Below are 11804 nucleotides of genomic sequence, written 5' to 3' on the forward strand. Positions count from 1 at the left end.
CCGACATTTTCTCGTCACAATAATTATACGACTTACGACGTTAACTGAGGAGCTAACGACAGTCGACACAAGTCTCAATATATCTATATATATTGAATCCTTCCCGCCAATTACATTTGCAAAGATTTCGAAAATGCAATAAAATAGGTTTTTTTTTTTAACTAACATTTTGTACCTATTATATGTTATAAGTATAATTTGTGAACCTTATTAGTAGAGTTATTTAAACATTCGCTCAGATAAATCCTGATTCAATTCAAGTAATTCAGTTTCTTCACTAAATACACTCGGGATATACTGAAAAAAAAATAATTTTGAATTTTCATCAACGTTTTATCAACATTCATTCTCTCTTCTAGTGTCAAATAGCGTAGCACAGGTCTTATTTAATTTATTTTCAGATTTCCCGTGTAGTCTCTTAGGGGAATCCCCCGATTTCAATCAGTCAGCCATTCCTATCTTTATTCGATATGCACTGATAACTAGTTATTATTAATTCGTACAAAAGTTTTTGATAGTTGAATTTTTGCATATCTCGAAATCATTCGTATATATTCAGCATAATATTACAAAAATAAGTTTAACATGATTTATTTCTCAGGGTTGGCAACATTGATTCCTATAAATCAAAAAATTCTAATGCCTATCCTTATTCGATACGTGACTAAGTAGTAGTTCTTTTCTCGTACGTAAATACTTGATAATTGAAAATTTGCATTTCTTAAATGAGGACCCTAATATCAAAGGCGGCAATCTCCACCGTGTTCCTATTTGAGTAAAGCGCAAAAAACGGCTACGTCCATATTGTTTCATATTTAACTGCGTGCGTAGTTTCTAACGGAATAAAATACTAAACTCCATTGAATAATGAAGTTATTATGCCTAATTTCTTTTTCGTTGTCGAAAAAATGAGAAAAAATGAATGGAGAATGCCGTGTTTGATACTGACTATTGGATTTTGCCGGATTTGATACCAAAGTTTCTACTGAAATCAGTTTGGATCTGAATATCAAGTGTTTTGAAAAAGATTCACGAATAGAATAATAACAATATTGAAATAATTCCAAGAAAACATGTAATCAAAAATATTTTTATTAACATAACATATTTATTATACATATCAATTGATCTCCAGGTAGCCCCAAAGTGTGTTGAAAGAAGTTTGTCAACATCTTTAAGTTTCAACATATTGATTTGTTTCAGACCACTTTTCATGATGACTGGTTCAATCATGTGAAGGGTTTTTCCTTTTCTAAGTACACTTTTGAAGGTTTGCAAAAACGAACGGAATTGACGCTCGGAATTCAGATGAATTACGAACGTCACGACACACATGAGCTGATTGGCCAGAACGGACATTGCCGGCTTTGATTCTAAGAGGGTCTTGGAGATTGCCAGGTTTGATTCTCAGACGAAGTTTCAAAGTGGTTTTTTAATGGGATATAGCCTTTCTTGACACACGCGAACCATATGTTCAGATGTAGCGCGAAAAATTGAGAAATATTATGTATTTAACTCAATTTCGACAAAAAGTGGAGATTGCCGACTTTGATACCAGGGTCCTCAAATATTTTGCAAAATATCCCATACATATCGGTTTAACTTTATATACATTTCAGTGTTGGTAACATTGATCCCAATTGTCAACTGTCAGATCAAAAACATATGATGGATTAAATGTCAATTTTTGATGAAATTTAAAAAAATCATATCTCGTAAACTATAAGTCTCCGGACGTTGAGACTTACATCAATCGTTTTCTCATACAAAACTTAATCTAAAAAAAAATTGGCGATAAAATCCGAGGTGGGCGCTAAAGTAAACGGGAGCCGAGATTTTTTAGAATATATATTTGATCCTCATCGAAATCATGCCAATCAAGAACAAGATTTGAAACGAATTCATTATAATTCAAAATTAAATTATTTTGTACTTCCTCCCTAACAGCAATAGATTTAAGGCGGAAACACATTATTAACACGCGACGCGAGCTGACGAAACGTGATGCGTGTTGAGTCGAATCAAATGTATTGCTTTCTATAGACCAGAATCATACTATGAACACCCGATGCGACGCCACGCGCGTACAATTTTCGCGTCAGCTCGCGTCGCGTGTTAATAATATGTTTCCGCCTTTAGGAATATATTTTTTCAAAACCCTTTTTGATTCCTTCACTACGGAAGCATAAATATTTTCAAAGTACAGTTTGGCCTCATTCCAAGTAGTAAACATACAGAATGATACACCGAATTGTTGCAAAAATGCTTACTTATAGGTTATTGAGAAATATAAATAAAATTGATCTGATTTCAACGAGGAACAAAACATATTACCTGACTATTGTTTTCTGTTGTAGCACTAATTATGATTAAGTCTTTAGTCAGCACGAAAGTTTTTCAACATACCTCATTACGGATCACCGAACTTGTCCCTAATTGTCTTATCAGAAATTTTGGATTTCTTCTTTCTTATTTGTTGGGATGCTATACCTCTGGTGCGGCTCTCAACACCATTGTCCTGTATCTCTTCATTATTTTCATCATCAAGATCGCACAAACGGCACCAGTTATACAGTACATCATAATTCGAATGTGGTTGGGCATTTCTATATCTTGCTCATCCACAATAAAATTCGAGTTGACCGCACCTGAACTTGAAACTTCGGACTGTTTTGATTTGCTGCTCCCCATTTTCTCTTTTGCGGTTCTCAAAGCAGCTGGCAGGATCGCCATGTAGTGGCGTTCAGGGGGTGGTAAGGTGGAAGAGATAACACTGACCGGTCACACTTTATTATTCTACCATTTGGTTAGTACAATGATATAAAATCTCAATTCTGATTCTGAATCGACTAGTCTGCGAGCTATATATCGGTACTTGTTCACAAACATAGTCACCGACGATATACAGGCTGTGAGTATCGCACAACATTACCATCCAGTAAACACAAATTGATCTCAGAGATATTAGTTATACTCACATCCGAGTTTCAAATCTCACCTGCGAGTCGAATTGTTACTCATATAATTATCTCCAGAACTTCTATTTCGGACCCTTTTGGTCATTTTCTACTTCACATTCTGACATGAAAAGGAACTCAAAGTTACCTGAATGCGAGTCTCACCATCAATATGAGATGGTAAAGTTCACAACTTTCTTCATATTCCCTGCTCACCTTATTTTCCAAATTATTATTAGAGAGTGGGTTTCGGCATTAGTTACAGAAAGAATGGAATGGTATGGAAAAAAAAAACATTATTTAACTTTTGATCACTTATTTCATTGAAGAATTCAGAAATTCAGGGGGCCAAGGATCTGGCCAACGGTGCTTCCCGCTCCTTCCTTTGCTTCGCATGGCGAAGCCAGTCTCTAGTCAGGATCTCAAATTCCTTCAGAGTTGTGGGGTATTCACCCACAAATTGCATCTGAAAAATAAACAGATTAAATGTTTTTTTCACATAACGGAAAGCGACTGTTTCACAAAATGGGGTGCAAGTTTTCAGAAAAAGAAACTTGAAGTCATCTCGATAAACAACTGAAGATTTTGGTAGAGCAGAGAATAACTATTTTCTGGCTAATATCACGAAGAACATTAAATCACATATGTATTGTGTTCGACATCTATACGAAATATACGATTATATAAATTAACCTAATTTCAAAGATATCTTCCAAAAAAGTGGTGGTTGTTTAACAGATGAACACTATTACTACATAGATGTCGACTGAAATTCAATATGGGATGATTTCGCAATTTCTGAAACTTTTTAGGGTTTTCACTCCCAATCTCTGGAACAAAATCAATTAAAAAAATTGAAATTAACGATTTGCTCCTGCGTAAATTCTTGCACTAATTTGTCAGGAGCAAATCAAGTAGAAAAAATTGTTGCAATGACAATTAACTGAAAAGAAGAATTTTAATTATATATAGTAACGTTTCGGAGTCTATATCAGAATCCTTCATCAGACGAAAATCAATGATATAGATATAAACTATCCGTTACTGTATATAATTATAATTATAATTTCAATTTTTTTTTTCAGTTCATTGTCAGGCAACAATTTTCTCTACTTGATTTGCTCCTGACAAATTAGTGCAAGAATTTACGCAGGAGCAAATCGTTTATTTCAATTTTTTTATTGATTTTGTTCCAGAGATTGGGAGTGAAAACCCTAACTATTGCATAGATTTTTTAACGAATCATTCAATGAGTTCAGAGTTCGAAGAACAGTTGTTCAATGGATCTTCCAGTATTACTTGTCATATCACAAATAAAACAAATGTTATTTCTGAACATATTGGCTTCATGCAGTTCAGTTGAATTCAGAAATGCTGAAATACTGCATGAACAACAAAAAAGTCATCTTACAATTGTTCTCTGTTTCATCAACATCTGATTGAACTTATACTCTTTCAAATCGTTTTTGGCCTTCAAAGTTTCCTGAATTCATTGAAGATGATGGATAAATTGATGAGTTTCTCACCATATATATATATATATATATATATATATATATATATATATATATATATATATATATATATATATATATATATATATATATATATTCTTTTGAAAAAGAGTGTTACAAACTTTTACAATCTGAAAATAAAAATGAAGCGGGTGTAAAGAAATGGAACAAGAAACAGATCCTAAAAACCTGTTTCACGTTCCAGATCTCAGTGTAAGCAGAGGAAAAATGTCAACGGGGTACCATACATATCTTCGTATGATACATGAAAAAAACAGAGATAAAAACCTCAGAAAAAACTCTCTGTTTGCCCGTATAAGTGTAATGATGATGTATTTGTGTAAAGAATAAGCTGAAAATAATTGAAATTGAAGGACATCTTCTTCATATGCCAAAATCCAAAAACTTCCTCCCATTCTTTGTACTATGATGGTTGACGAAGAATAATCTGAAAACAAAAAAGAAAGAAAAAACGAAAGGGGTGTGTTGCATTTTATATTACTCATTAAATAATTTTGAAATTAGTAACCCAACTCAAAAAAGAATCGGTAACCGAATGAATACCTTCGAAACCACCCTGAAAACGATATATTCCACAACTGTTCACCAAGTGGTCTATAGTTTCTTCTTCTGCACCACACTCACATCTTGGACTATCAACAGCATTCCACCTAAAGAGCATGCTATTACACCGACCATGGCCAGTCCTCAGTCGATTTAGTGTACACCAAATTTTTCTTGGAAGATCAAAGCCAGGAACTTTTTTTGAAGACTTTTTTCCTGTTTAGATAAATCAGAAATGGACATTTTTTCTTTGCTCCTTGACTTTTTCCTGCCTTCAGCCAATTTCCATCCAGAAGTTTCGTCCAACGGTTGCGAAGAGACGCTAAACGAATTTTCATTGTTATTTTTATTGAATTTGCGTTGATCATTCGGACCGCCTGTAGATTGAACAAATTTATCATTACTAGACGTATGTTTCATCACCGTATCTGTTGGGAGATTCCATGCACCTGTTGAAGATTCCCGAGGTTCAACGTCAGCTGTGACATCCCGTACACATGCCGCTGCGGACGAGAGAGCGTTTTTTCCTGCAGCGAATGTTTGGATTATTTCAGTGAGCGAATCAATTTGTTTACTTTGAGTAACAATTACATTCCTCAAGTTGTTTAATTCGAAATGCAAAGGTCTTAATGCATCTTGAATAGCCTTAAAAATAATTGGACTCAATTCAAGAGGCTCAGAAGCGGAATCCAGCGGGGGGCACACAGTAAATGCGTTCGGCATTGACATCGGATGTGTCTGACGCACGTATTATCGTTCGATAATTACATCTAGATGTAGGGGAGGTAAATCTGTTTCGTTCGACATTTCACGTCCGAAGTATCCGGATGAAATCTTTTTGCTCGGCCCCGAGAGACGGAGGGAAACGATGAATCGAAAGTGGGCGAGCGTTGATTGACATTTGACATTATTTGATATTTGTATTTTGCGTCTTGCGCAAGTTTGCTGTTCTGTATTTTGCATTTTTGTCCGGAATGTCGCTTCAAATTGAACTGCGGGATGAAGAACAACAGAAAACGTACAGAATCTGCGTAAGTGATGAGGAATATAATGAGATAATCGGAAAAGGAAGTAAGTATGAAAATAGATGATTTCGAAGAAATTATTTAATTTTCTAGAAGGATTTTGGTGGAAATATGATTTTTCACATATCTATGTATTATTTTTCAGATATAGCACTCGCCACACGATTACTCATAATGCAAAAGGAGAAAGAGGAGACGATGCATATATACAATAATACGAATGTATTTATGTCCCAAACTCCAGGTGAGGAATTTCTTACGAGGTAGACTTTAGAGTTGGAACAAGAGGGGCAACCCTGTGGTGAACCCCCTGTTACAACTCCAAGCACATTCAAGTGAAACAATGTTCAATAATGTTTCAGAAGTTTTTGGAATTTCTTTCTCGTTTTTTCCTATTTCATAATGAATAACCACTGATATATTTATGGGAGATGATACCCCAACATAAGGGTCCTGTAACGTTCCTAAAGCTGCGTTTACATTAACGAAATTTCCTCGCGAAAATCACTCGGGCATCAATTACTCTCATCGAGTGAAATTTCGCAGTTCCCAAAACAAAGCGCAATTAAGAGCGAAATCTTTCGCGAGTACAGCGAGCCGCCTTCAGTTTTTGTTTCGCAGTCAGTACGGAGATTGTGGACCACGTCTACACTAGGCGAAATTTCCTCGCGCAATTTCGCTAATGTAAACGCAGCTTAAGCTCTTGTATCATACTCCAAATTGTATGGTACCCCGTTACAGTAATCTCTGCTGAAACTGTTATATTGTTCGATAACTATTTGATTCTAGATTTGTTCGAAACACCACACGTTAGCAGTGAAGAGCTGCCAATAGAATGCCCAAGCCCTGCCAGAGTGCCAATACCTGAGCCTACCTCAATTCAAGGTAATAATTTAAAAAAAAATTCCAATATATACATTTAAATACAAAAATATATTCATAACACCAAAAAATGATATAAATAAGAAAACCATAGGATTGTTGAAACATTCAAAAACATCCACTTCACATGACGACTCTTTATTTAAATTATTTTGTCTCTTTTCTAGAGAACACCAAGCTTTGGAGTCATGAGGCTACCCTTATGTTGATTCAACTTTGTGGCAAATACGAGAAAGAGTTCCAAAATAGTGTGAAGAAATATGTGTGGCAGAAGATTGCTAAGGAACTGTCACAATGTTTCAATCAAAAATTTGAAATTCAACAGTGTGATACTAAATTTAAGGGCCTAAAACATACTTACAAGACCATAAAAAAGCACAATGAAGAATCTGGTAACAACAGAAAGGAGTGGAAGTATTTTGATCAAATGAATGAACTTTTATTTTCAAGACCCGAAATTAATTCGCCAGCAACATGTTCCAGTAGAGTGGGACTGCATGTACTTGGTGAAAGGACAAATATTCTAGGAGAAAGAACAACTGGAGGTAGTTTTTTCTGATTAAAAGAATAGTGCAATAATTTCCTATTAATCACATTTCTAAAATATTTTTTTCACTACACTATACATCAACATAGGTATTGAATTGATGTGACCCATACTTGATGAAAATCCATTGATTGTGAAATATTTTTTTTTGTTAGGAAGTAATGTTGAAATAGTAACCACAAATAGTGAGATAGTCACCACTCCAAGCACAAGCTATCAGTCCTCATTCATACGAAAAAGAAAATTAGCAGAAAATGCTAATGAAAGAAGACATAAAGAAAAAATGGCTAGGCAAGATCGCTATCTTGATCTTTTAGAGAGATTGACAAAAGCAGTAGAGGGATCTTGTTCAGCAAGTCACTCTTATGCGGAATGATGTTTTTTTCATAAAATTACTATTATTTTTATTATTTTGTTCTGAAATATGTATCAAGAAACTTTCAGTTCCTATAAGAAGAATGTAAAAATATTGCAATAAAAACAACTCATTTTGGAAAAATTATGTTTTATTTTATGCCATCCCTGAACAGTCTCAAAATCCAAACATTTCTATCAAATTCACAGTATTTACCACCTTTGAATTTCCCCATTAAAAACACTAAAATGCTACACTAATTTGAATAATCGATATAAAATATATACAATAAAGCTGAGGTAGGTAAAACAAACATTTCATTATTTTTCTATTTTACACAAATTGTTGATCTAGCTCTAATGCATTCATAATTGATAGTCTCTTAGCTACAGCTGGCTGGTTATTTTCAGGAAGGTCATACATGGCAATATTACTCGATCTTCTTTCTTCTTCAAGTTCCTCTTCAAGATTTATAATATCCAATGGATTTTCTCCTTGAAGTATGCAAATATTGTGTAGTATGCATGCCACTACAGTTAATAATGCTATTAAATCTAATCTCACAGTCTCCATGTATTTCAAACGGCGAAACCGTCCCTTCAAAAGAGCAAATGCGTTTTCTATTGCTACTCTTGCCTTTGATAGTTTGAAATTGAAATTTTTCTGCCGGTTCGTCAAATTTCCATTATTTTTGAAACCAACCATTAGGTAGCTTCTCAGTTTGTATGCTAAGTCACCTAGCATGTGGCTATCGTGCGGAAAAACCAGCTCTCTACTTTCAATGCCAGTGAATAAGTCCGACTTTTCAAAAAGTCTGTTATCATGGATTGACCCCGGCTCTCCAGCATAAACATGGGTGAACAGTTTCCTATTATCACAAACCCCTTGTAGCAAAATTGAATGAAAATTCTTCCTATTGCAATAGGAGTTTGGGTAATTCTTCGGTGGCAAGATCTTTATATGGCTGCCATCAATGCAACCTAACACCCCTGAAATAATGAAATTGTTCAGTGATATAATTTCTACCTAGTAGGTTATAGTAGTATAGTTCTCCACAGAAATTAATACGTGTATATAATGATATTTCAATAGGTTCTTCAATATTACTGTTCGAACCTAGGTAGTTATCTTGAGGATATGTACGTATTATTTCACTAAGATTACTAAGCCCGGAAAAGAAGAAGAGAATCCTTCGTGGATTCTGTTGCCAAACCCTTCGTCCATCCTCAAGAAACAAATTTTTCATAGTTCCGAGTTGAGACTCGAAGACGAGAAACCTATAAAACAATTAAAACCTCGGTACCCGCCGAGGTAGTCCTATTCTGAAAAAAGGTGATTGCCGGAAAATGTTAACTGATACGAGTCGTGAAAAAAAATGTTATATAAAATCAATCACATACCATTTAATCCACTGAGTGCTTGAAAAGACTGCATTATTGATAATGCTCTCTCCCCTGTTGGCCAGCAGATTATTTTGAAAATTTCATTCGTTGCCAGTATTCTGTGGCATGTCCGATATAACACCTCCCAGCAGGTGGATTTGGTCACCCCAAATCTATCTCCTACAGAGCTAAAATAAATATACACTCTGACGAAAAAGTATCCGGAAATTCTCATTTAAATTGCCCGCGGTGAGTATTTTTAAGTATTTCCAGTTTCTGTATGTTGGTAGGACTGTCCGTAATTACTATGCCAAAATGAGGAAAAAATATTGAACAAAGGATTTGTATCAAATTTTGTGTTTTGAACGGAATTTTGTGTACTGACTCGTTGCGAATGCTAGAAATGGCTTATGGAGACTCTATTTTATCGAAAATCCAAGTGTACGAAAGGTACAAAGTCTTTAAAAACGATCAGGAGACCGTAGAAGATTTGCCTCGTTCAGGACGACCGTCGACCTCTTCAACCATCGATAACGTCTAAAAAATCAAGGAAATTGTGTCAAACGGTCAATAAGAACTTCTATTTACTTGTTTTGAGACGTTTGCGTGAAAATATTCGCCGTAAACGGCCGGATTTGTGGCAAAACAATTCGTGGATTTTGCATGACGATAACGCACCAACTGATCGAGCCACGATTATTAGCGATTTTAAAACCAAACACTCGATAAATACCATCGACCAGCCACCTTATTCGCCTGATCTAGCACCGTTTGACTTTTTTCTTTTCTTCAGACTGAAATTACCGCTCCGGGGAACCGGATTTGACTCCATAGACGCCATAAAAGAAAATTCGCAGAAGCAGCCGAAGGCCTGCCCTGAAAGCGCCTATAAAAAATGTTTCCATGATTGGAAAAAAAGTTGGCACATGTGTATCGCTTCAAATGGAGCATATTTCGAAGGAGATTCTCTAAATATTGAAGAAGTTTAATACATATTTGTGCGTTTTATTTAAAATTTCCCGATACTTTTTTGGCAGAGTAGTACATGTTGGCACAGCTTAACCAGTTATATATATATATAAATAAAATGTATTATGTATGCTCAATGCATTCTATAAATTTTTTTTATTTACCGAAAACTTTCCATGTTGGCCAAACACCAAAGAGTGATCATTGCCTGCTTTTCAATCTTAATTTCTGAAGGCCCTGGACCAACAGACTTATGAGACACATGGCTTAATTTCTGCAGAAAATCTTCAAATGTACTCGGTTTCATTCTGAAGTGTTGCTGAAACTGTTTGTCAGAGTACTGAGGCACAATCAGTTCAGCAAAATTCTCGACCTTCTCATTAACATTTACATCTACTTCATCCTCATCCTCATCAAACAAAAAATTGCCGTGTGCCACTGTTAGGATGGCAACCTTTACATCATTTCTAATTCCACCTTCAGCCATAATATCTAATATCTCTAAAATATAATATAATTTTATTTTCCCGATTGCCCTATCTTTCAAGAAAATTCAATTTTCTTTTACAACAGATCTGGACTTGAAATGTAATCATCACAATCATGGACTAATACTTTAAAATGAATCAGAGTAACATTACTTACCGATATTGATCTGCAAAATGATTTATTTTTATTTCAAACTATCCGGGAAAATCGTTCAAAATGTGGTTTGCAGTCATAAACAATACCAAAAAAACGGTCAATTTGGCAGTTGTCAATTTTTAATCTAGATCGTTCGATTATTTCAGATTTGTCAGATATATCTGGAGTCACGTGAACAAAAATCTCTCTGATCTGAGATGTCAATGCCGAACGCGTTTAGTGTTACCACTTGATGGCTTTTCACAGGATTGGCAAATCCATCCATTAAAATCAGCATTTTCACGCATTTTGGTAAAATCTTCCAAGGAAATATTGACACACTTGATATGAAAATTACAATCACATGATTTACAACAAATTGGATCGTCGTATCGATCAATCTTATTTGAACACAGAGAGCAGCTAATACCACGTACTCTCGACATGACGACTCGATACGAAGTGAATGAATCTGAAAACAAAAAAGAAAGAAAAAACGAAAGGGGTGTGTTGCATTTTATATTACTCATTAAATAATTTTGAAATTAGTAACCCAACTCAAAAAAGAATCGGTAACCGAATGAATACCTTCGAAACCACCCTGAAAACGATATATTCCACAACTGTTCACCAAGTGGTCTATAGTTTCTTCTTCTGCACCACACTCACATCTTGGACTATCAACAGCATTCCACCTAAAGAGCATGCTATTACACCGACCATGGCCAGTCCTCAGTCGATTTAGTGTACACCAAATTTTTCTTGGAAGATCAAAGCCAGGAACTTTTTTTGAAGGATCAGTAACCAAATCTTTATTAAAGAGATTACATGAATTCCATTCGGATTGCCAAAATTCTTTATGGTTATTAGTTGAATACAGAAAATCATTAGTCCATAAAGGCTTACGAGATTTTAATCTGGCACTTCTAGAATCTGGTAAATATAGATTCTTATGTGGTGATAGAGGATTTACTTTGATGGATCA

General features: G+C 35.0%; 2 protein-coding genes across 2 annotated transcripts; one reads left to right on the plus strand and one right to left on the minus strand.

The window, feature by feature from the left end:
* Window positions 1–5744: 5744 nt before the first annotated feature.
* LOC123306702 lies at window positions 5745–7988 on the plus strand. The gene is made up of 5 exons (XM_044888822.1): window positions 5745–6106; window positions 6206–6304; window positions 6850–6945; window positions 7110–7487; window positions 7645–7988. Exons 1-5 carry the CDS (start codon window positions 6010–6012, stop codon window positions 7863–7865), a joined length of 891 nt encoding a protein of 296 aa, XP_044744757.1. The 5' UTR covers window positions 5745–6009; the 3' UTR covers window positions 7866–7988.
* Window positions 7989–8010: 22 nt separating this feature from the next.
* On the minus strand, window positions 8011–11060 carry LOC123306692 (protein ANTAGONIST OF LIKE HETEROCHROMATIN PROTEIN 1-like). Its single transcript, XM_044888811.1, has 4 exons — window positions 10841–11060; window positions 10360–10696; window positions 9245–9414; window positions 8011–8833 (listed from the first exon to the last, which is right to left on the minus strand). The coding sequence occupies exons 2-4, from the start codon at window positions 10680–10682 to the stop codon at window positions 8178–8180; spliced, it is 1149 nt and encodes a 382-aa protein (XP_044744746.1). The 5' UTR covers window positions 10683–10696; window positions 10841–11060; the 3' UTR covers window positions 8011–8177.
* Window positions 11061–11804: the final 744 nt, after the last annotated feature.

The sequence above is a fragment of the Coccinella septempunctata genome, chromosome 2 (genome assembly GCF_907165205.1).
Source record: "Coccinella septempunctata chromosome 2, icCocSept1.1, whole genome shotgun sequence".
NCBI classification, from domain to species: Eukaryota; Metazoa; Arthropoda; class Insecta; order Coleoptera; family Coccinellidae; genus Coccinella; species Coccinella septempunctata.

Coding starts and splice junctions, on each gene's coding strand:
- LOC123306702 (XM_044888822.1), top strand. CDS start 6,010: ATGTCGCTTCAAATTGAACTGCGGGATGAAGAACAACAGAAAACGTAC. Junction 6,107..6,205: donor TGAGATAATCGGAAAAGGAA/GTAAGTATGAAA, acceptor ATTATTTTTCAG/ATATAGCACTCGCCACACGA. Junction 7,488..7,644: donor AGGAGAAAGAACAACTGGAG/GTAGTTTTTTCT, acceptor TTTTTTTGTTAG/GAAGTAATGTTGAAATAGTA.
- LOC123306692 (XM_044888811.1), bottom strand. CDS start 10,682: ATGGCTGAAGGTGGAATTAGAAATGATGTAAAGGTTGCCATCCTAACA. Junction 9,415..10,359: donor GCCAACATGGAAAGTTTTCG/GTAAATAAAAAA, acceptor TATTTATTTTAG/CTCTGTAGGAGATAGATTTG. Junction 8,834..9,244: donor AGCACTCAGTGGATTAAATG/GTATGTGATTGA, acceptor TCATTATTTCAG/GGGTGTTAGGTTGCATTGAT.